The sequence below is a fragment of the Macrotis lagotis genome, chromosome 1, assembly GCF_037893015.1.
Source record: "Macrotis lagotis isolate mMagLag1 chromosome 1, bilby.v1.9.chrom.fasta, whole genome shotgun sequence".
In the NCBI taxonomy this organism is placed as follows: Eukaryota; Metazoa; Chordata; class Mammalia; order Peramelemorphia; family Peramelidae; genus Macrotis; species Macrotis lagotis.
In genome coordinates, this window is record NC_133658.1 from 725,958,459 (window position 1) to 725,982,674 (window position 24,216).

At 33.7% G+C, this 24,216-nt stretch overlaps 1 protein-coding gene across 10 annotated transcripts in view; it reads right to left on the minus strand.

Moving 5' to 3' along the window:
* PDS5B (PDS5 cohesin associated factor B) overlaps positions 1-24,216 on the minus strand; it is a 249,318-nt gene that overhangs the window by 162,676 nt on the left and 62,426 nt on the right. For 9 of the 10 annotated variants that reach the window (XM_074216065.1, XM_074216066.1, XM_074216063.1 and 6 more), the window contains 5 exons: positions 20,696-20,899; positions 13,175-13,261; positions 12,964-13,061; positions 11,388-11,514; positions 9,363-9,443 (listed from right to left, as the gene is read on the minus strand). In XM_074216065.1, coding sequence (XP_074072166.1) covers positions 9,363-9,443; positions 11,388-11,514; positions 12,964-13,061; positions 13,175-13,261; positions 20,696-20,899 — 597 coding nt within the window. Of the gene's footprint in view, positions 1-9,362; positions 9,444-11,387; positions 11,515-12,963; positions 13,062-13,174; positions 13,262-20,695; positions 20,900-21,290; positions 22,484-24,216 lie in introns of those variants that run through there. The other variant, XM_074216068.1, reaches the window with a different exon arrangement.

A 24,216-nucleotide genomic window follows, 5' to 3' on the forward strand; every position in this document is an offset into this window, starting at 1 on the left:
AAGTTTGGATTTTTTTTTAAAGATTTTTTTCCCTAAAAAATGTCATAATGGGGCAATTAGGTGGCTGCGGCTTCAGATACTAATAATTACCTAGCTGTGTGATCTTGGGCAAATCACTTAACCCTATTGCCTTGCAAAAATTAAAAAAAGAATGTTATGATAATATGTTATAATCAATGTAATTATGAAAACATAGTTATCATATATAAGTAATAAAATTGCAAGATTAATTTTTAAACTCAGTTGCATAGCAATACTGCAAGAAATATCAGAGAAATTTCAGTTCCACTAAAGAACACTGTAAAATCTTTGGAATTGGGTGGCTAGGTGGCGCAATGGATAAAGCACCGGCCCTGGAGTCAGGAGTACCTGGGTTCAAATCCGAGCTCAGACACTTAATAATAACCTAGCTGTGTGGCCTTGGGCAAGACACTTAACCCCATTTGCCTTGCAAAAACCTTAAAAAAAATCTTTGGAATTCATGACATTTGGTTGAGAATAACATCCCAAAAGTTATTTCTATGTAATGCTAACAGAAATAACGTAATACAAGATAGCATAGTGAAGTATAAAAAACACTCAATTTTGAGTCCTGTCTTACCTGAAGTATGACAGATTTAAAATAACTTAAATCACTCTGAGCTTCAATTTCTTCATTGGTAAAGAGAAAAATAATAGTTGAACTATTTTTCCAACACAAGCTTTTTGTGAGAAAAATATTTTAGCTATACAAATATTAACTGCTGGTGCTTTGTTTATCTAGTTAAGAGTAAACAATTCTACAATAGTACATTTTTTGCTCTCCTATGTAACAATGGTGATGATAATAATATCAATATTAGCATTAGTTAATATTCATGACAACTCATATTATAGGTACACATATATCATTCCCCATTTCATAGGAAACAGGTTGAGAAAGATTAAGTGCTTTGCTCAGGATCACAAAGCTAGTGTCTGAGATAGAATGTGAATTCATGTCTTCTTGACAATAAATCTGATACTTATCCCCTTTGCTACCTTAGCTGTATCTCTAAAATTTGGCTATAAATTTTTTTTGATACTTCCATGAATCTCTGATCTCATCAACTTGGGTAATTGCTATACAAGTATACAATACAAAAAAAGAATGCAGAATAGGAAGAAGTAGAGCAGGGTCAAATTCAACCACCACCCCCCCAACAATTTCAGCAAAGACATAAAAAGAACTCCAAATGAGCTGTGTTCAAGAAATACAAAGAAAAATAAGTCAATCATTTTTCCAGTCCAGGTCAGCACAAGGAGACAGGGCTGCCTGTAGACTATGATGAGGGAGGGTGAGGGAGGGTGAAGAAGGAAGGAAGGAAGGAAGGAAGGAAGGAAGGAAGGAAGGAAGGAAGGAAGGAAGGAAGGAAGGAAGGAAGGAGCCCTCCAGTCTACACACACACACACACACACACACACACACACACACACACACACACAGACACAAAACTAGGGTCTGTGGTTGTATACTAATGGAAAGAGCATAAAGTCTTGATCAAGCAGGGACTCTAAAATGGAAGGGTTTTACACCACAAGAAGCAGAATCAGGAGTCACCTAGAACTCTGTTTCTATGATTCCAGAGTTAGGTTCCCAGATCAAACATGAAATGAGGAGGAAAAGTATGCTTAAGAGTAATAGCAGCAGATGTAGACCAAGACAGGAAGCCTGAGACTGTGTACTCGGCAAGGAGCAATAACAGAAGTATCTGTGCGGTTGACCCTGGAAGGGTCAGATTCAGTAGTCTGAGACCTGCAGCTGAGTAAGGAGATCTCAGAGCTCACATCAAAGGGAAAAAGGAAATTTTGTCCCTCTGAATCTGCAGAGCCTTCAAGATAATTGACAAAGGACACCAGCAAGAGTCTACTGAAATTCCAAGCAGAAATAAACCTAACAGCTGTATAGAAAAGAGGAGTATGCAAAGCTCAGAACAGAGTAACCTAGATCAGACCACTTCGCTTGCCCTAAAGGCTTTTTCACAAGTCCCCAGACTGAGATTGAAGAATTGATCCTAGAAGAACAAAATCATTTGATCCCTAAGTAAGCAGCAACAAGACTTCAGAGTATAAAGCTGGACCCAACAAAGCCCACCCCCCCACCTTAAACAAGTTACAGAGACTATAAATTACAAATTCAATTAAGAAGGCTTTAAGAATGGAAAAACAGGGGCAGCTAGGTGGCGCAATGGATAAAGCACTGGCCTTGGAGTAAGGAGGACCTGGGTTCAAATCCAGTCTCATACACTTGATAATTACCTAGCTGTGTGGCTTTGGGCAAGCCACTTAACCCCATTGCATCGAAAAATCTTAAAAAAAAAAAAAGAATGGATAAACAGAGGACTTCTGGGAGCCAAGATGCCAAAATAAGTTGTAAGTCATTGTAACTCCCACATTCACCTCCATATAGCCATAGAATAGCAACCCAAAACAAATCCTGCTCAGCAAAACCAGCGAAAAGATACAATGAAATAATTTTTTAGCTCAAGAAACTTGAAAGAACTACTAAAAAGATCCATCTTACTCTAATAAAAAGGAAGCACAGACCAGGGTATGTAGTACCCCGACAAGCCAGCAGCAACTCCCATCTCTGCAAACATTGACTTCCAGAACCCCAGTATGATAGGCAGGCAAACACCAACAAAAGGACTCCCTCCTTTCCCCACCACAGCTCCAAAACCACTGCGTGCTTCAGTACAGCCATAGGCAAGCGGACATCCTCGTAGCTCAGACCTCCACATAACTAAATCTAGTCCTAAGGAAACACAGATCCACCCATTAGCCTCAGCACATGCCAGATACAACCACTAGGACCCCAGTTCAGCACCAGGTAAACTGTCAGACCTCTACTGCCTCCAGCAGTATCAGTCACCTCTCATTCCACCCCACCCTCTCAGTGAAGAGCCAGGCAGGCCATGTGCCTCAGGGTAACATCAGAGCAGCATCAGGAAAACAACAAAGGGTCTTCAGTGGCACAAGAAGCCTGAGACAGTGGTCCCTGTACCCTAGAAAACAGTCCAAATCTAAAAGAAAGGGAAAAAAAAAGTCAAAAAGGGGTAATAAACAACAAAAAGATGTCCCAGAAAGTTATTATGGTAACAGAGAAAGACCAAAACACAAAATCAGAAAACAACAATGCCATTATCATCTATGGGCAAAACCCCAAGAAAAATGGGAAGTAGTCTCAAGTCCAGAAAGAACTCTTGGAAGAACTCTTGGAAGAATTTAAAAATCAGTAAGAAAGGTAGAAGAAAAATGGAAAAAGAAATGAAAGTGATAATAGAGAATTATGAAAAAATCAACAGCTTATAAAACTGCTTTAAAAAGTAAAACTAGCCAAAATGAAAAAGGAAATACAAAAATTCACTGAAGAAAATAACTCCTTAAATAAACTATAACTGGCCAAATAAAAAGAAAGTACAAAAATTAATTGAAGAAAACAACAAATTAAAAGTTAGAATTAGCAAGTGGAAGCTAATGACTCTATGAAACATCAAGAATTCATTAAACAAATTCAAAAGAATAGGAAAAAATGCAAGTAAATCTCACTGGGAAAAACTGACCTGGAAAGCATCTTTCAAGAAACTATCAAGGAAAACTGCCCTGATGTTCTGGAATCAGAGGCAAAACAGAAATTGAAAAAACCCATCAATCATATCAAATTAAAAAACTGCAAGGAACACTATAGCCAAATTTCAGAACTATCAGATCAAGGGAAAAAAACTACAAATGGCTAGAAAGTTACAATTCAAATTTCAGGGACTCACCATCAGGATAACAAGGAACTTGGCAGTTTCAACATTAAAAGAAAGAGTTAAGACTACAATCAAGAATAACGTAACCAGCAAAATTAAGAATAATACATCAAGGGGCGGCTAGGTGGCGCAATGGATAGAGCACCAGCCTTGGAGTCAGAAGTACCTGGGTTCAAATCCGACCTCAGACACTTAATAATTACCTAGCCGTGTGGCCTTGGGCAAGCCACTTAACCCCACTGCCTTGAAAAAATCTTTAAAAAAAAGAGAATACATCAAGTGAAAAAAGATCACTAATGAGATTGAAGGATTTCAAGCTTTCATAAGGAGATCAAAATATCAAGACCCAAGAGGAACATAAACAGGTAAAAAGGGAAAAGAAAATATAAGGGATTCAATGGATATGAAATGTTTACTTCCCTACAAGAAAGCTACTTATAATTCTTAAAAATTTTATCACTAATAGTATAGTAAGAGAATTAAAGCAAATCTGAGGGACTGACATTAAAAAAGAAAAAACTTAAGAGATGAGAATTAAAAAAGTACTAGGGTAAATTATTTCACATGAAGAGGCACAAAAGGCCTACTAAAGGAGAAGAGAACATGAGAGGATAGGCAATCATCATCACTTGACCCTTGTTCTCATCAGCATTCATTCAAAAAGGGAATAATATACATAATCAGTTGAATATGGAAACCTATCTTAATTAAGGAGGAGAGGACATTAGGTAAAGAGGGTATAGAGAATGATAGAAGGGAGGGAAGATCTAAGAACTGAGTCAAATTTATTAGAACACCAGTCATTCCCCAATTGATAAATGGTCAAAGGATATGGACAGGCAGTTTTCAGAGGAAGAAATCAATGTTATCCATAGGCAAAGAAGAAGACTTTAGAGGTTTTTTTGATTACAGAAATACAACTCTGAGATACCATTACATATTTATCAAGATTGGTTAACATGACAAAAGAAGAAAATGATAAATGTTAGAGGGGATGTGGGAAAACTGAAATAGTAATGCATTACTGGTGAAATTGTGAACTGACCCAACCGTTCAGAGATTAATTTGGAACTATGTCCCAAAGGGAAACCAAACCATGCATATCCTTTGATTCAGCATATGTATAATCCAAAGAGATCATAAAAAAAGGGAAAAAGACCTACTTATGCAAAAATACTTACAGCAGCTCTTTTTCTGGGAGCAATAGCTTGGAAACTGAAAGGATATCCATCAATTAGGGAATGGCTGAACAAACTATGGTATATGAATGTGATGGAATACTATTGTACAATAAGAAATGACAAACAAGCAGATTTCAGAAAAACCAAAGCAAAATGTACAAACCGATACAAAATGAAATAAGAACCAGGAAAACAATGCACACAGCATCCATAATATTGTGTAATTTATCAACTATGAAAAAACCCAGCTCTTCTCAGCAGCACAATGATCCAATACAAGGATAATGAACTCATGGAAAATGTCATATACCAATAAAGAACTGATAACTCTGAAGGTACATTGAAATATATTTTCTTCAATTATTCTTCCAACTTGTGGGGTGTTTTCCTTTCGATGTGCTTCTTTTTCCATAACTGAGACTAATAGGGAAATTATATATTACATGATAGCACATATATAAACTTTATCAAATTGACTACAATTTTCACAAGGGGGGAGAGAAAAAAGGAGGATGAAATAGTTGAAGTTCAAAATAAATGAATACTAAAATTATCTGGAAACATAATTGGGGAAAAATGAAATACTAATCAAAACTTTTTTTTAAAGAATGGAGAGAGAGAGACAGAGAGAGAGACAGACACAGAGAGAGAGAGAGACAGAGGAATATTATTCCACAATAAACCTCCCAAGAAATAAACTCAGAAGAGAGTAAGTCTACAACATCTATAAGCAAAGTTTTTTGTTTGTGATTTTTTTAGGTTTTTTACAAGGTAAATGGGGTTAAGTGTCTTGCCCAAGACCACACGGCTAGGCAATTATTAAGTGTCTGAGGCTGGATTTCAACTCAGGTACTCCTGACTCCAGGGCCAGTGCTCTTATCCACTGCGCCACCTAGCCACCCCCTATAAGCAAAGTTTTAAAGCAAAACACCATCTGGATATAAATTCAATTAAAATATCTGGAAGAAAAATAAAAGAAAAAGTTTTTAAAAAGAGTAGAAATAATTTTATAACTCAGACTAAAAGAAAGAATTGGAAAAGAAATTGAGAGGTATGGTAAAGAGACTTGAAAAAATAATGAAGAGCTCAGTACAAGAGGAATACAACTGGGGCGGCTAGGTGGCACAGTGGATTAGAGTAAAGGCCCTGGAGTCAGGAGTACCTGAATTCAAATCCAGCCTCAGACACTTAATTACCTAGCCGTGTGGCCTTGGGCAAGCCACTTGACAACACTGCCTTGCAAAAAAATCTAACCAAAAAAAGAGGAATGTAACTTCATCCACATAAAAAATTTGCAAAATCAGAAAAAAACAAAGAAAAGTTGATGATGCCATAAGATGAGATAAATTAAGCAAAGTCACAAGTCAATATAAGGGAGTGAATAATGAAATATTTCATGATGCATTTAGGCACAGGATATATTCAACTCTGCCAGTTCTTTAATTCAGTCCTTCAAGAGAACATGCAAAGCACTCCATTTATCTGAAATTTCTTTACTATCTCATTTATTTCAAGAATGCGGATATACTGGAGTAAGGAGGACCCGAGTTCAAATCCGACCACAGGCAATAATTGCCTAGCTGTATGACCATAGGCAAGTCATTTAACCCCCACTGCCTTAAATCAATAAAAAAAATAAATTAAAAATAGAATGTGGATATAGTTAAACTCATCTAATAACATATTAATTCATTACATATATTACATTACATTGTCATACTTGACAAAAATCTCATCTGTCAATAATGATTCCATAGAGAAGGGCTAAAACCAGCATGACTCTTACAGTCTCTCCCCCACATAACTATATGCTATCTACATAAATGTATTCATGTGTATGTATGTATGAAATATAGTCACATATACTTTGGATATGTGCATGTAGATATATAATATATATATATATATATTTAAATGCTCACACTGTCTCCCCCATTAGAATGTAAATCCCTTAAGGTTATGAGTTGTTCCCCTATTATCCTTTGCTTTCCTAGCCCTTAGAAGCATATAGTAGTTAATGATGATGTTTGTCCTTCATTCTCAAAGAAGATCAAGACATCAGGGAGCAGATGCGATGACAAGAACATGAACTGGATTTGACATGGGGTGCTGATATGGTAGATAGTGAATAAATAAATACATGCTGACTGACTGAATTCACCAAAAATATCCATGAAACTTGTCTATTCTCAGGTTCAAAAATCTGAATTGTTAATGCTTTCTACTAACATCTTTTCTAATGGCTTTTCTTTTCTCTCCACTCTTGCAAGAAAAAAACTGCAGCTATAAAATAAGGCTTGATATAACAGCCTTGCCTCTAAAATTAAAAGAAAAGCAATCTAAAGAAAAAAAATTTGTGGCAAATAATTGACAGACAAAATTGATAAAGAATTGGTACAAAGTTACAAGAATAATGCAATGGAGCAACTGTCAAAGGCCCTAAACAAATAATTTAAAGAAGAAATTGTTAATCACATGAAAAGATATTCGTATTCTTTAAGAATCAGAGAAATGCACTTTAAAATAATTCTAAAATTCCAACTTATAACTGCTAGAATTGCAAAAAGTAGGAAATAACTACAAAACCAAATGTGACAGAAGAGATGGAGAAAAAGCTACCAAACCTTATTGGTGGGACTAAAAACAAGTGCAGCTTGTCTGGCAATATGGTAATATAAAGAAAGAGTAGGGGAAATGAATAAAATACAATGTATTAATGCTAAGAATGGCACGTATCCAAAAAAAGTGATAAATACAAATACAATCATAATCATAAATGTGTTCGTCCCTGTGTGTGTGTGTGAGAGAGATACACATAAACCTGTTAACTACTATAAAAAAAAAAGAAAAGCAAAAGAGGATCAAAAGTGGCAATTTCAGGCAACATGGGAAAAGGTCACAGAATGGAAAGATTTTTATTATCATTTTGTTTGGTTTTAGGTTTTTGTTTTTGTTTTTGCAAGGCAAATGGGGTTAAGTGGCTTGACGAAGGCCACACAAGCTAGGTAATTATTGAGTGTCTAAGACTGGATTTGAACCCAGGTACTCCTGACTCCAGGACCGGTGTTTTATCCACTGCACCACCTAGCTGCCGCATTTTGTTTGGTTTTACCTAATTATAAGGGTTTGGGATAAAATTTTAGAGCTCTTTGGTACATCTATCTTTGTGGTTAGGTTGTTAATTTTAAAAAATTAATATGCAGCTAGGTGGAAAATTTTTTTACTTAAAAAATACACATTTAAATCTGAATTCTGATAATTTATAATAGGTATGTAACACTATGACTTAATTTCTCGGTCTCAGGATTCTCTTCTGTCAAAAAAGAGAAAACGGGCATTATCTCACATGGTTGTGAGTATCAAACAATATAATATATGTAAAAAGCATCCTGCAAATTTCAATGTATTATATAAATTAGCTAATTCTTTTAATTAAAACAAGGAAACTTATTTTAACTATGTAACATTTCAAAACAAAATAGCTAACCTTAAAGTCTGAAAGATGCATTACATATATTATCTGAATGAATGAATAAAAAAAAGCATTTATTAGGACATTTACTATGTACTAAATACTATTAAAAATACAAAAAAAAGGGGGGGAAGATAGTCCCTAATATCAACCATCTAGAAAACATTAGATCATCACTTTTGGAGTGTTTTATTAGGATTTTTGTTCATGTATGAAGTGAGCTGTAGGATTCAAATCCATGCCATGTCCTTTTCCAAATATCTTCAATAGTACCCTATTGCCTCTGGGATCAAATTAAAAAAAAACCCTTGGTATTAGCACTTATAGTCCTTGACAAAATAGCTTACATATACCTTTCTAGTTTTATTTCATTTTACTCCCTTCAGAAACTCTTACAGTCCAACTAACATGCTTCCCCCATATAAACATTCTACTGAACATTTTTCATCTCTGCACAAGAGCACCCCAATATCTAGAATACACGGCTTCTCTAACACTAGAGCAAAAAATTTCTCAAATACCATCTCCTATACAAAGCTGCCTCTAAGGTCCCAGGACCCATTTTGAGCACTCTCTTTAAAGAGTACTTTGCATTACTTGGTCTTTATTTACTTAGTGATTATACTACAAAGGAAAATATAAATTCCTTGAGGGCAGGAACTGCTGCACAGAATTTTGCATAAAGAATAATAAATGTTTGCTAATTAATTCTAGTTCTAATTGAGGAAAAAGTACACACACACACAAATCATCAAAATCATCAGTATATTAGGAACAAAATGAAGTACCTTATAAAAAAAAAGAAATCAAATAATTATTTCTTTAAAAAGGGGACAACTAAAGAAAATATGCGATTTCCATTTAACAGATGTTACTTGTTAAATTTTCAGTACTTCTGTCTATATTAACTGACAACAATTCATATTCAGGACTTACATTGGTAATATAGGGTTCAATAGCTTGAGCTGTCCTCTTCAGTAAAGCCTTGGCCAGGTCATATGCCTGTTTGTTTAAATTCTGAAAAATATAAATATAAAACACCCTAATTTTTTTAACCAAAAAAAACCCTAATAAGCAGTTCAGTTTTTCAATTGTGTCCAATTCTTCAAGACTCTATTTGGACTTTCTTGGCAAAGATATTACAGTGTTTTGTCATTTCCTACTCCAGTTCATTTTACTGATGACTGAGACATAAACAGGATGAAATGACTTTTCCAAGTCACAATGCTAAGTATCTGAAGTTTGATTTGAATTCATAATCTGACTATAAATATAATGCTTTATCTATTGTGCCAACTAACTGTCATGCGTAGATTGGATTTAATTGCTGATATGAAAATTAAGAAATAAACATAATAAGGAGTTTACTTCAAAGACAAAATAACATTTTGCAACATTTCTCCTACCACTGTACTCTCACTGTACACTGTCTCAATTTGAACTCCTTGAAAGATTTTTCCTATCCCTGGTATTTACCACATTGCTGTTCATTTCATAGACATTTGATTTCTATACAATTGTTGCACTCCTCCCCCATAATCATTATTTGTATGATACCAAAGAATTTCCAGTGTTCTTTTACATATATTCCTTCATGTGCCACTCAATGTCCACTTTATGACTGCTCAAGTTTACAAATCTGGGGTGTCATGAGCGGAACTAAAATGTTTGGTTTTTTGATTCCCTGTTGAATGATTTTTTTTTTACAACTTATACTACCTTATTTACTCATACAATTTTAATTCCTGTATAATAATGGATAATCCTTTACCCAATTATATTCTTTCTCCTTCCTTATGATTTTTCCACTCCCACATATACAAAATAGTTCTCTTTAACATTTCAGACTACTAATTCCTAATTCTAAAAAATAAACTAAGAAAAATAGAATTATAAATTTAGAATTGGACAGGATTTTGAAAGTTATTTAGGTGCTCCAAAAGTAAAGATTAAACTCTGATTCAGTCCTAAAAAAAGCAGCCAACACTCAAAAGAGGCATTCTTCTTGAAATATCATGGTTAAGTACCATACCAAGAAGAATTGCCTTCATGTTAAAATGGGTGCTAAATCTACAAATTTTATAAAATACTATCTTTCACAGAAGTCCAATTCTTTGAATCAGATACACAGAGATTCCGAGAAAGATAATTTGCCCTGTGTACTTCTTGCTCCTCCACCAAAATTTCTTTTTCTCCATCTTAAATGGTTCACCCCTCTGATATAAAAATATAAGACTTATTTACTTTAACTCTCAGTTCTTAAAGTAACTATTTAAGGATTAGAAGTTACATAAAGGGTGCAGGAAGAAATGAAGTGATAGAGGTAGTTTCCTCCTCTAAGAGGTTCTCTATAAACAAAATCATTTATCCTATCTAAAAATTTGTCTATTATTAAAATAGAATACATAAGAATATAAAGCAATACGATGCAACAGTTTCAAGACCTCAAAAAGTCTTGAAATAATGTATACCATGGAAACAATGTAAAGACTGGCAAATTGCCTTCTATGGGGGTGGGGAGAGGGAAGTAAGATTAGGGGAAAAATTGTAAAACGCAAAATAAATAAAATCTTTTAAAAAAAGTCTTGAAATAATATATAAATAATGCCTAAAATTATAAGGCAATTCAATGAAAAATTATGCATATTTGCATATTTGGGCAGACAAATCCAAACTAAAATTTTAGTTACTCTTTTAATTATCTATTACTTAAAGGAATATTAAAACCAACACTTTAATTGAATTCATATGGCGCTATGTCATTTTTTAAAATATTATATTCTGGGCACAAATATGATCAAGTATTAAATGATTTCTATTCATAACTTCACTGGAATATAAACTCCTTGATAGCACAAATAACTCTTATTTTTATAAACCCACATTTAACACAATGCTTTCATCATAGTACATGACTAATAAATGTCTGTTAAGTTAAATGAATAATGTATTCCAATTTACCTTGTGGGCAGGCACCAGATTTACAAGAACTGTATCCAAAAGTTCCTGAGAAACAGTATCTCCCTCACAAATAATTGAGCTCATCAGGTCTACCATGTGCATGTGAACTTTTTGATTGTGGCCATTGCTAAAATTAGATAAAGAGATTTAATATTCTTTAGTGGATTAGAACAGCAGATAACAATTTAATCACAAGAGTGCAGACAAGCATTGTAATTTATAAAACAATAGTGAAATAATACAGATAGGCTGTTAAGGTTTTTATATCTTTGTGTTTTGAAGTATTATCAACATAGGAGTCAATTTCTTATCAATTTATATTATGATCAAATATTTTATTTAAGAATTTAAAATTTTAGAAGGTAAATAGCTTTGACAAAATTTAGTCTAGCAAATCATTTCTAATAATGATAAATTTAAAAATAACTTTATCCCACAACTAATATGAACTGAAAATGATCAATAATTTAAAAAATTATCCAAATTTATTTAAATTTCTTTAGAATGCGTTATATATTTCTAAAGCATCATACAGTAAAATTATACTTCATTACCCTAATACAAGAATATTATTTACTATTTAGTCTGAGAGAACAATATGGATGTCATTCAGAAAGGTTTAAAGACTACAGTTTCTAAAATCAAGTACCAGAGGGGGCAGCTAGGTGGCATAGTGGATAAAGCACCAGCCCTGGAGTCAGGAGTACCTGGGTTCAAATCCGGTCTCAGACACTTAATAATTACCTAGCTGTGTGGCCTTGGGCAAGCCACTTAACCCCATTTGCCTTACAAAAACCTAAAAAAAAAAAAAAAGTACCAGATAAACCTAGGCAGTCCCAATTCTAAAGTTTATTGACTGGATCCTTAGGACATCATTATAATAAAGTTGCAGTATCTTAAAAGGGATACTCATGCCCAAGAAAATAAAACAGACTAAATAAACCAAGGAATTACTGAATTATAAAGAATCCATCTACAGAATCCTTCAATAGGATATGGAGAGTTCACTGATTTGTTCCTCATTTGGTTTGATCATCATCATCATCTACTACAACAATCATGTAAATAGTTATAGAAAAGTTCCTGACCGATTATCTATTCTGATAATCCTCCATTAAATTTAGCAACATCAGAATTTTACTTTAATGATAAACTATTTAGAGCACAAAAACTAATTTACAAGTCTCCTACATCTATTATATCAACAAAGGTGAACAATTTACCTACTACCATACTGTCCTAGATACTTTTTTTTTTTGGTTTTTGCAAGGCAATGGGATTAAGTGACTTGCCCAAGGATACACAGCTAGGTAATTATTGTCTGAGGTAGGATTTGAACTCAGGACCTCCTGACTCCAGGGCTGGTGCTTTATCCACTACGCCACCTAGCTGCCCCCTCTGTCCACTGCAAGACCTAGCTGCCCCCATTGTTCTAAATACTTAACCAAAAAAACCTGCAAAATTGGTGATTCTTAAAATTTCTTAAATTCTTAAAACTTCAATCTGAAATATAGTATCTAACTAAATTAATGGAAATCAAATAAAACTATCAAATATCAAATAAAAATAAACTTACTTTATGACAGAAAATAAGGTCCTATAAAGCTGTGTGAAAATTTCATTGCTGTCTTCTAATTCAAAGCATATGTTATAGGACTTGACCCAAGCAATATTCTAAAATAAAAAACAAGAAAAGAGAGCAAAGTTAAATTATAAAAATTTACAATGTAAAAGATCTGAGAAAAAAGTTTTAACAACAAAGGTAAAAGATATGAAATATTACTTACCTCAAGTAAATAAAAATATCTATTGAATTGCGGACTTTTTGTATCTTCTAATCCTTTTAGCTGTCTTGTTATAAACATAAATATATCCTTTAAAAAATAACATGAATAACAGTTCAGTTAATTACACATCAAATGAAAAATCAGAACTTGGACAAGAAGAACTTTTAATTGTGCATTTGTGTAACAAATATAAATGTAAGATTATCTGAAAAATTTATACACTACAAATACAATTTTTACAAAAATTTAAAAAAATAATTCAACTAAAAGAAACTTATAAAAATAAAAAGGTGGGAAGGCTGACTGCTGTACTGTAAAGTTAGTAACAGAAAATTAATCCTGGAAGAATACAGCAATGTAATCATTTTGAAAAACTTTAAATACAGATTATGAACTTTATATTCTTCATCAATACCTGCTCTCTCCAGAATAGATGTACCACACAGCTACGTCTTCTACTGTCCTCTAATTTCTCTCTTTGCCATCTCTCTGTAGTTGAATGTTTTATGTCCCTTAGGAGATACTGCACATTATCAAGACTTTGTCCAATCTTCCTATATCTATTTCAACATCTCTCATATCTGCCTCCTTTTCATTACTCCCTCAGGCCTTCACACCTCACCTCAATGATTGTAATGCCCATCTGAATGATGTCTCTTCTCAATACCATTCATCTTTCACACAGATACAAGATTATTTTTTTCTTAAATGAGGATAAGCTAACCATATGACTCCTTTTTCAAAAAGTCACAGTTGCGCTTTATTAATTCTAGAAAATTTATCACTTCTTTTGTTTGGTTTTCACAATCTGGTCACAAGCTATCCATTCAACTTCATTATGCATAACTCCTCTAACTCTACTGTCATGCCAAATGAGACATTCCTCTGTTCCATACACAAGGAACTCTGATTTTTTTTTCTCCATCTCTGTACTTCTCCCTTAGTTATACCTCAAGTCTGAAATGAATACCCTACTCGTCTCTGGCTCATAGAGCCCCTTACTTTGTTTAATTCATTTAAATCTCACCTCTGAACTGGACACTAATAGTTCATTTTACTTATGAATAAGAATAATAATTATATAGTACCCAATTCACAAAGTAGATCCATCGACTTTGAGCACCTCTTTAAAATGTGCTAGATCAAATGCTAAAAGCTAGAAATACAAAGAAAGGGTTGGGGGTTACAACATGTAAACAACTATGTACAAGGAAGAGACATTTACAAGATAAACTGGAGATAATTTCAAAGCAAATCCAGTAATATGAAGGAGAAGTAATAAAGGCTTCCGGTGGAAGCTTATGGTATAGGGATTTAAATAAAACTCGAAGAAACCAGGAAAATCAGAACATAGAGAAAAGGAAGGGAAGGATTCCAGGAAAGGCTATGGACTGAAAATACGTCAAGACATAAGAGTATTTTTTTGAAGATAAAGGATGGTGCTACTGGAGAGAAGAAAAAATGGAGGGAAATAAAACAAAATGATTACTAAAAAGCTAAGGAACCAGGTTATGAGAGATTTTAATAGCTAAACAAAGGATTGCATATTTAATCATAGTTTACAGAGAGTCACTGATGTTTTAGACCTTCATTTTATGAAAATTACTTTCACAGTTGAAAGATAATGAAATGGAAATGAAATAGATTTCAGGTAGAAAGAGAGCAACTAGCTGATCACTGAAATGGTCTATGACTGAGGTAATAAAGGCTTACACCAGACTGAAAATGCAGGAGTGAGGGAAGATGGTACTGGGGGTACATTTCTAGAGATGTAATCAAGACAGGTAGCATAGACAGAACTTGGCAACTGATTGGACTTGAGGGGTGAAGAGTAAAAAGGTATGCATGATTGGGTAATTGGGTAGTCTCAACAGTAATAGGAAAATCAAGAAGAAGGGAGAGTTCTGGGAGAAAGGAAATGAACTTATTTCTGGATGTGAGTTTAAGACATCAATAGGACATGCAGATCAGCAAAGTCAATAGGCATTTGGAGACGTCAGACAAAAAAAGTTAAAAGAGAAACTAGAGATCTAAGAATCTTTAGCATAGAGAAGATAGTTGAATTCAGAGGAGGGGATAAGATCATCTTCTGAAATGGTATATAGGGAAAAGAGGGTCCAGGACAGAGTGCTGGGAGACACTCACCTTTAGAAGGCATGACCTAGATGAAGATCCAGGAAAGGAGTCTGAGAAGAAGTGGTCAGACATATAAAAGAACCAGGAGAGAGCAGTACTACAAAAACTTAGAGAGAAGGAAATATCATGGAGAAGAGGGAGATCAACAATGTCAAAGGCTGCAGAGAAAGATGAGAACTAAGAAAAGGCCACTACAATTAGCAAGTAAGAGATCAATGGTAACTTTGAAGAGGGCATTTAATTAAATGATGACATCAGAAACCAAACTGCAGAAACTGACAGTCTAAAAGAAATAAAGGCTTCAGTTGATCAATCTTCTCAAAATTAGCCACAAAGAGAAAGAGATATATGATAGGAGGACTAGTAACTGGGATAGTTGAATCAAATGAGGCTTTTTGAAAATTGTGAAGTCAGGAGGATGTTGGTAGGAAGGAAAGAAAGAAAGGAGAATTTAGGAAGAGCCTACTGTGTGCCAGGGCTACACTGTACTAAGTGCTTTTTACCAGTGTTATCTCATTTGATCTCCACAATAACTACGGGAGGGAGGTGCTGTTATGATCCTCAACTTACAGTTGAGAAAACAGAGGCTAAATGATCTGTCATCCTGACTCCCAGGCCCACTGTTCTATCCACTGTGCATCTTGCTGTCTCTACGTTTGTAAATCAGTAAGGAAGTACCAAACCAATAGACAAGGAGGATTAAAAGCAAGTAGGAGGGGGAGGGGGGAATCTGATGGAACAGGATCATTTGTGCAGGTAAACACATGCATATCCTTGGCATGGAGAAGGGCCAACATACTATGGGATGTAGTAGTGAAGGCAGAGATAGTGGCAGAAGGCATCTGGGCAATACAAGATGAGGAAGAAAGGAGAACAGAGAGATCTCAGCAAATGGTCTCAATTTTTTTCCAAGAAAAGTATGAGGCAAAGTCTTCAGTTTGAGTGGGTGTGGGAAGGGGAAGCTATCAAAGGATAGAGGAGAATGAAAAGGTTTGTGATTTGTCAAACTGCCGGACCACAGTGAGGATCCAGTTGAGAATATCTGACATCAATCTGTAGAGGGATCTAATCAATATGGTTTTGTTGATTTTTTTCTAGCTTATTCAGCAACTCATGAATGAGAACAAAGGCAGAGGATGGGAGGAATTTGGGAGAGAGAGAGATCAACAATAGGGCAAAGTGACATAAAAGAAGAGGTCAGCATGGAGCTGAACTGGTTCACTAAGGAGACAAGATGGGGAATGGAGAAAATTGTACATATTGCAAGGATGATGGCCTGAGAAAGAATTGAGGGGGGGAAAGATCAGAAGATCATAGTGAGGACAAAAATTGGGTTAGATGAAAAGGAAAAGACAGAATGATGAAGGTCGATCTGATAAAAGAATCTCAGAGATCACAAATGCAGAAGTAAAAAAGTTATGAAGTTCAAATGAGAAAACATGTAAAATGCCTTCACTCTTGAAGTAATTTATAAACAAATGTATGTTATTTCCCTTGATTTCATAAAGTTCTTTTTTTCCTCATTTTATTTCTAGCTTGTCTATCAAATTCTTTCAATTCTTTTTGGCAGCACTATTTGATCATTTAAGTCCAACTCTAACCTCTCCATTTTTCAGGAATTGTCTCCCATGCAATTTTAATTATTATCTCTAAAAAACATTTCCTCATTATATAATAGCTTCAATTTTTCATAATTTTTTTCCAATTTCATTTCATGAAAAACTTATCTGGCTATGTCTACCATGTACAAGGCAGTATATTAGACACATGGGATAGAGATAAAATGTAGTAGTCCTTTACCAAGTGATCACATTCTAAAGACACTTAAACATATCTTAAAGAACTCAATCATAGTGATATTATATTAAAAAAACATTCAAATTGCATACAATGAATATAATTTCAAAATATGAAAGAACAAATGGAAGAGGATCATCTTTAAGAGAATTTCTGGGTTCAATCTCTAAGAAAGAGGCAATTGAAATAAAAAGGATGTATAAGAAAAATAAAAATTTTATTTATATTTTTCCCAGTTACATGTAAAAACAACTTTTAACTTTTTAAAATTGAGTTCCAAATTCTGTCTCCATCCCCCCCTCCACGCTAATTGAAAAGGCAAGCAATTTTATATAGGTTTTACATTTCATGCAAAATATATATTAGTCTTGCAGTGAAAGAAAACACAGAAAAAGTTTTTAAAAGTATGTTTCAATCTGCATTCAAACTCCATTAGCTCTTCCTCTGGAAGTGGATAGCATTTTTCATCAGAATTGTCTTAGATCATTGTACTGCTGAGAATAGCAAAGTCATGACAATCACCATATGATATTGCTCTTGCTAGGTACAAACTTCTGGTTCTGCTCATTTCACTTTCCATCTGTATTCCTGTACTTCTTGGCAAATTTTTCTGAAAGCATTTTGCTCATTTCTTATAACACAGTATTTCCATTACAAGCATTTACCATAACTCATTCAGCCATTTTCCAACTGATGGACAACACCCTCAATTTTCAATTCTTTGCTTCTACAAAGAAAGCTGTTATAAATATTTTTTGTGTACATATAGGTATTTTTCTTTTATTTTTTATTTCTTTGGATTACAGACCTAAAATTGATATTGCTGGGTGAAAGGGTATACATGATTTTATAGACCTTTGGATACAGTTTCAAATTATTCTTCAGAATGACTGAATCAGTTCACTATTCCATTAACAAACATCAGTGCCCCATTTTCCCGCATCTCCCCCGACAGTTGTCCTTTTCCTTTTTATGTCATACTAGCCAGTCCAATTTGACAGGTGTGGGGTTATACTTCAGATTTGTTTATCATTTCTCTAATCAAGAGTGATTTAGAGGGGCAGCTAGGTGGCTCAGTGGATAGAGCACCAGCCCTGGAGTCAGGAGTACCCTAGTTCAAATCTGGCCTCAGACACTTAAGAATTACCTAGCTGTGTGACCTTGGGAGAGTCACTTAACCCCATTGCCTTGCAAAAAAACGTTAAAAAAAGTGATCTAGAGCATTTTTTCATATAACTAAAGATAACTAATTACTGTTCATATTTTTCATCATTAATCAATTGGAGAATGACTTGTATTCTTATAAATTTGATTAAGTTCTCCACATAGTTGAGAAATTAGGCCACAATAAACTTCTAAATGATACAAGAACAATATTTACATGGCCATATCATAAAGAGTAAAACAGAAGGAGGTAATCTTTACAAGTCATGATAAGAGGAGGATTTCTTAAGCACAACAAAGGATAGAAAGGGGCACAGGAAATAAATGGACTGATTCTATGAACTGACAAGTACTTATAAAAGGAAAAACATTACATTTAGAATTAGAAAGATCAAAATTAGCCAAGGAAAAAATTTACAAAATAAATTTATCTATTAAAGGTCTGATATTCAAGCATAGCAAAATAAGAGTCATTCCCCAAAAGATAATCAAAGATACTAATAGGAAGGTCTTGGGGGGAAGAAAATGAAAACCATCAAGAACCATATTAAAAATGCTTCAGAACAAAAATCAATAGAGAAATGCAAATAAGTACAACTCTGAGATCTACTTCACACTTATCAGATTTTTCAGGAAAATGACAATTGTTGGAGGGACTACGGGAAAACAGAAATACTAATGCACTAATCAAAATACTAATGCAATGCCACTATGAATAGGTACAGTAATTCTAGAAAACATCTGGAGTCATACTCCTAAGATCATTAAATTGTAAATACCTTTTGACTCAACACTATATACCACTACTGGGTATATACCCTAAAAGGATGAAACAAAAGATACATGTTAAAGATATTTATAGCATCACTTATTATTACAGGAAAAGACTTAGAAACAAATAAATGCCTCTTAATTAGGAAATGGCTCAACAAATTGTGACAAATAAATGTGATAGAAAATTATTGTGCTTTAAGAGATGATGAAAGGAATGAATTCAGAGAAACCTGGGAAGAATTATATAAACCAATACAGAATGAAAGTAGGAAAAACCAAGAGAACTCTTTATGCAATGACTACAACTTTGTAAGAGAAAACAATTTTTGAAAGACTTAAAAATGCTGATCAATGTTGAGACTAGCTTCTTTTTTATGGTGCAGAATGAGATATCTATAACTATTAAAGTAAACACATTTGCTTGATTACACTTTTGTTAACAATAGAGGGAGCAACTAGGTGGCACAGTGGCTAGAGCACCGGCCCTGGACTCAGGAGGACCTGAGTTCAAATCCAGCCTCAGACCCTTCACAATTACCTAGCTCTGTAACCTTTGTCAAGTCACTTAATCCTGTTGCCTTGCAAAAATTAAAAATAAAAAAAAATAGGATTTAATTTTACAAGAAAAGGCAATGGGAGAGAATGATAATAGTGATAAGAGAAAAGAACATCAATAAAATTTCTTAAAATACAAAGAACAGAGCAGAAACAAGCTTAGAAGGAGATACAACCAAGTAGGGAAATACTGATATTATTATATTTTATACACAGACATACACACAAACTTACGTACGTTTTTCAAAAAAAAGCAACATCTTACAGAAAATTGAGTTAAATCTAGATTCTGGTTCTAAATCTGACACATAAAGACTATAGGAAAGCAAACTGCTTAACTTTTGGTGCTCTAGACCAGTGGTGTCAAACTGAAATGGAAACAGTGCCACTATTCTGTACTTAAGGATCCCTGGAAGTGACACATCAGTTTACACAAACACCTATTAACATAATCTATGTTCTAATGTATTTTTCATTTTATTTTGTTAAATCTTTCCCAATTAAATTTAATAAAGTTTAAATTGTACTCAGCAATGTACCACCACTATCTGTACCACCACTGCTGGCCTCCTATATGACCTCTACTCTAGACAAAGAATAAAAATGGCAAAGAAAGTACTGTGCTAGAGTTTCCTCTAACAATGAAATCACAGATACAGTCCTTATCTCCTATCTCTAAAATACAAGCTAACAAATTCACAGTTTCAACCATAATTCCATTTTTTCTAGACATTTTTGCATACAGAAATATTCATTTTTTGGTGATTTTTCTATCTCACCATAAATATTTTAAGAGTTAGTTGAAGTTACAGAAGTAATGCATTATACTAACAAGTTTTATCTTTAGGTTTCAATAAAAAAGCTTCTCAAAGAATCAAATCTCAAAACATGAGTTGAAGAGAAAAGAAGAAATAAGATTAACACTATAACTTAATTAAAAACTTAAAGGCCAGAATTCTATTAGCTCTACTGATGCTGACAATTTTTTTTTAAATTAAAAGATTCAACTGAACTATTAACAGAAAGACCTTACCTATGAAAAGCTACAACATGGCATCAATCTGGAAAGAAGTTTCTAAACTATATCATACTTGCCTTCAGTTTGTCTGGTGAAGTATAAGGTGCTTCAGGAGCATAAATTCTAAAAATATCAGCAAGACAGCATGCCACCAGTAAGCGAACATCTTTATCAGGATGCTTGAGGAAAAAATCTGAAGCAAGGTGTAAAGCAAGGTTTAAATACAGCTCCTTTTCTTCTTCAGAGTCCTGGTCCATATCCATGAAAGTTTTGACAACCATCTACATAAAAATAAAATCTCAATCAAATAAGAAAGTTCTTTTCAAGGAAAACATAGTTTAGCTAAAAACACTGATTACATTGCTTTACAATCAATATATATTATTCCCATTTTATTCCAGATTGGAAATCATGAAATATATTTGGTCTTTCCTATACATACTGAAAGAACAATATAAAAGTCGATGCAAAACTTGAATCAAGTTTCAGAAAAATCTTTCAAATTGATTAATATGATTATTTCTGGAACCAAGAACTTTATTACTTTAATTTTGTGAATACTGAGCACATACTCTAAAACATGTAACTATTTTAAATCTTAATATCTTTACTCCTTAAATAGTGGGAGCAAAAATATTGCATTGTAAAATAAAATATAATAATCCAGCTTACCATTTCTACCATCAATTCAAAAAGAAAAAACTGAAATCGATGGGCTAATTTTTTTAAAAGGACAAAAGAAGGATTTAAAGAAATCTATGAATGCCAGATCTATATTCTGAAAAAAGTAGGTGTGCCTAGAGAGCATTTCCTTTGTCATAAAGGGCAATCCCCACATACCATATGACCTCACAAATGTAATACACTGGTTTAAATAGCTCACTGCTTTGCCCCAATACAACATGTATTTTATGTAGCAGAGAAAGGGGAGGGGGAGCTACACAAAACTATTTTCCTCTAAAATCACCTCACAATAAAATAAATGGATGAGATCCACAAGAAATTTTGTTATGGGCATAGAAACATTTAATCTAATTTAAACCCAGAATAATTATTTACAATGACCTAAATTTTAAGAATGTTAGGTATAATGTTCTAAGGTATATATTTAGTCAACCAGCAATTATTAAATGCCTATGTATAAGGCACAAAGCTAATCACTAGCTAAATAAAAAAGAAGCAAATACAGTCCCTGTTCTCAAGGAGTCTATATTCTAATGGAGAAGAATCAAGAGAACCTCATAGCTAAAGGAACATAACATTCAAATCACTCTATCTATCTATCTATCTATCTATCTATCTATCTATCTATCTATCTATCAATTTAAAAGGAAAGGGTTCCCCACTTGGTTTCCACTAGGTGGTGCTACAAATGCAAATCAAAAACTTATCAAACTATTATTCACTTACATTCATCAAACACATATAATGTATAAATTGCAAGGCTGAAAAATAGAATGGAATAATGTAGAAAGTGCTGGCCTGGGATCAAAAAACTCTAGGTCAAAATTCTGCCTCAACCACATATCAGTTATGTAAGCAAGGGCAAGTCAATATCTATGCTCTAAGGCAAGTTTCTAAGGCTAATTTAGAGGGAATAGTCAAGCTTCTTCATGGAAAGTTCCCTATCAGAAGTCCAAACAAAGTACAATATCAAGAGATATGCACTCATTAGTCTATGCCTAAGCAAAAGTGACCTAAACTTGTACTAGATGTCTCTAACTTACTTCAGAGTTATTCTTTAGATGAAAAGCAGTTTAACTACTTACAGAATTATCAGGAGGGCACTCAAATAGCTCCAAGAGTAATAGTATAGACTTAAAAAGCATGAACATAAGGCAATCTTTCAAGTCTAGTACCTTAGTCAAAGAGGGTGAAGATCCCTCCAGTGTCATTGGATATATATTTATATATCTATATATATAATAAATACCATATATATATATGTATATATATATACATATAAATATATATATATGTATGTAAAACAAGATAGGCTATTACATGTCAGTCTTTCCCATGTGGATCGATATCTGATCAATTACCCCTAAAAATGGCAAAGATAACAATCTCATCCATGCTTTTTCATTCTGTTTTCATTATTTCCACATGGTTTGATAACTATATTTTACTATATATAAATATATATAGCAAGAATGTATATATTTAGTACTGAGTTTTGGTCACTGTAAATCATCCTGGGAAAATAACAAAGCTTGATCATACAATCAAATTTTGAGTTGGAAGAAGCTTTTAAGATTATTCTGTCCAATTCTCATTTTACTGAAAAAGCAATTGACAGTCAAAAAAATAAATTAATTAAAACGTAATTCTCTTCAGTGGCAGCTCCCCAATCATAGCATGGGATCAGTTTTGCCTTCTTTACATCAGCTTTGAAATCTTTTTTATCAATCTTCATGCAACTCCCCACTTGATCATCCTATTGTACCCAACATAGCTTTAAAAATTCTCACCCCAGCTGTACCTCATTGTCAGCTTGAATACTACTGATACTATTCTTACAAGAATGTGCTACTTAATATTCATCTTCAGTTACCTATCTTACCTCTTAATTGGATTAGTCAGAAGGTAGATTTCTATCTGCAAGAGATCATGCACTTTATTAAGTTTAATACCCTCATTTAATAGGTGAGAAAACTAAGACTTAGAAAGATTTAATAACTTGTCCAGGGTCATAAAGTTAGTATCTGAGGCATGATTCAAGCACAGATCTTCCTGACTCTACATATATCTTTAAACTATAAGTAATAAATTAGGTTCCTGGACAATTGCATTAGTAGCTTTATAGATTTCCATTTTCTTATTTTAATAAAAAAAACCATTGATACTTTTGTAAACAGGCCACACAGGTAATTATTAAGGGTCTGAGGGCGGATTTGAATTCAGGCACTTCTGACTTTTTTGCCTTTTTAATTATTTAAGACAATAGGGTTAAGTGATTTGCTTGAGTTCACACACTTAGGCAATTAAGAGTTTGAGGTCATATTTGAACTCAGATCTTCCTGACTCCAGGGCCAGTGCTCTATCCACTATGCCACCTAGCCGCCCCTCCTATTCTCTTTTAAACTTATCTGCTATATCTAATCTTAGAGCATGGAATCCTATTTATTTTTTTCTCTCTGAATTAAGAAATCTGTTCACATCTAGGGAGCAAGGCATCAAACACTATCTGGCATTTCCCTGTCAAACTCTATGACAGCATGTTCACTTATTCTTGAGGTTTCTTACTCTGGTCAAAATCAACTATAAAACTATATCAGTAATAGCCAAACTTCACATCATTCTGAAGAATAAAATTAACATGAAAGTAAATCAAGAACTACTTGACTCTTCTTTTTAGCAGTTTCAATGGATTGGCTTTATGTAACATAAGGAAAAGGTAAATAAACAAGTTTCAATATTTAGCTCTATTGAAAAAACTTTAGAAATGTTTTTTCTAAAATACTCAGATGTTGATAAATTAAGTAGGCTAGCATGTTAAATCTACTCAATGCTTTCTTAAAAAGACCACTTAATGCTAGTTGCCATTATGCATATACAATGTATGCAAATCTCAATACTGCATTATATATATCTA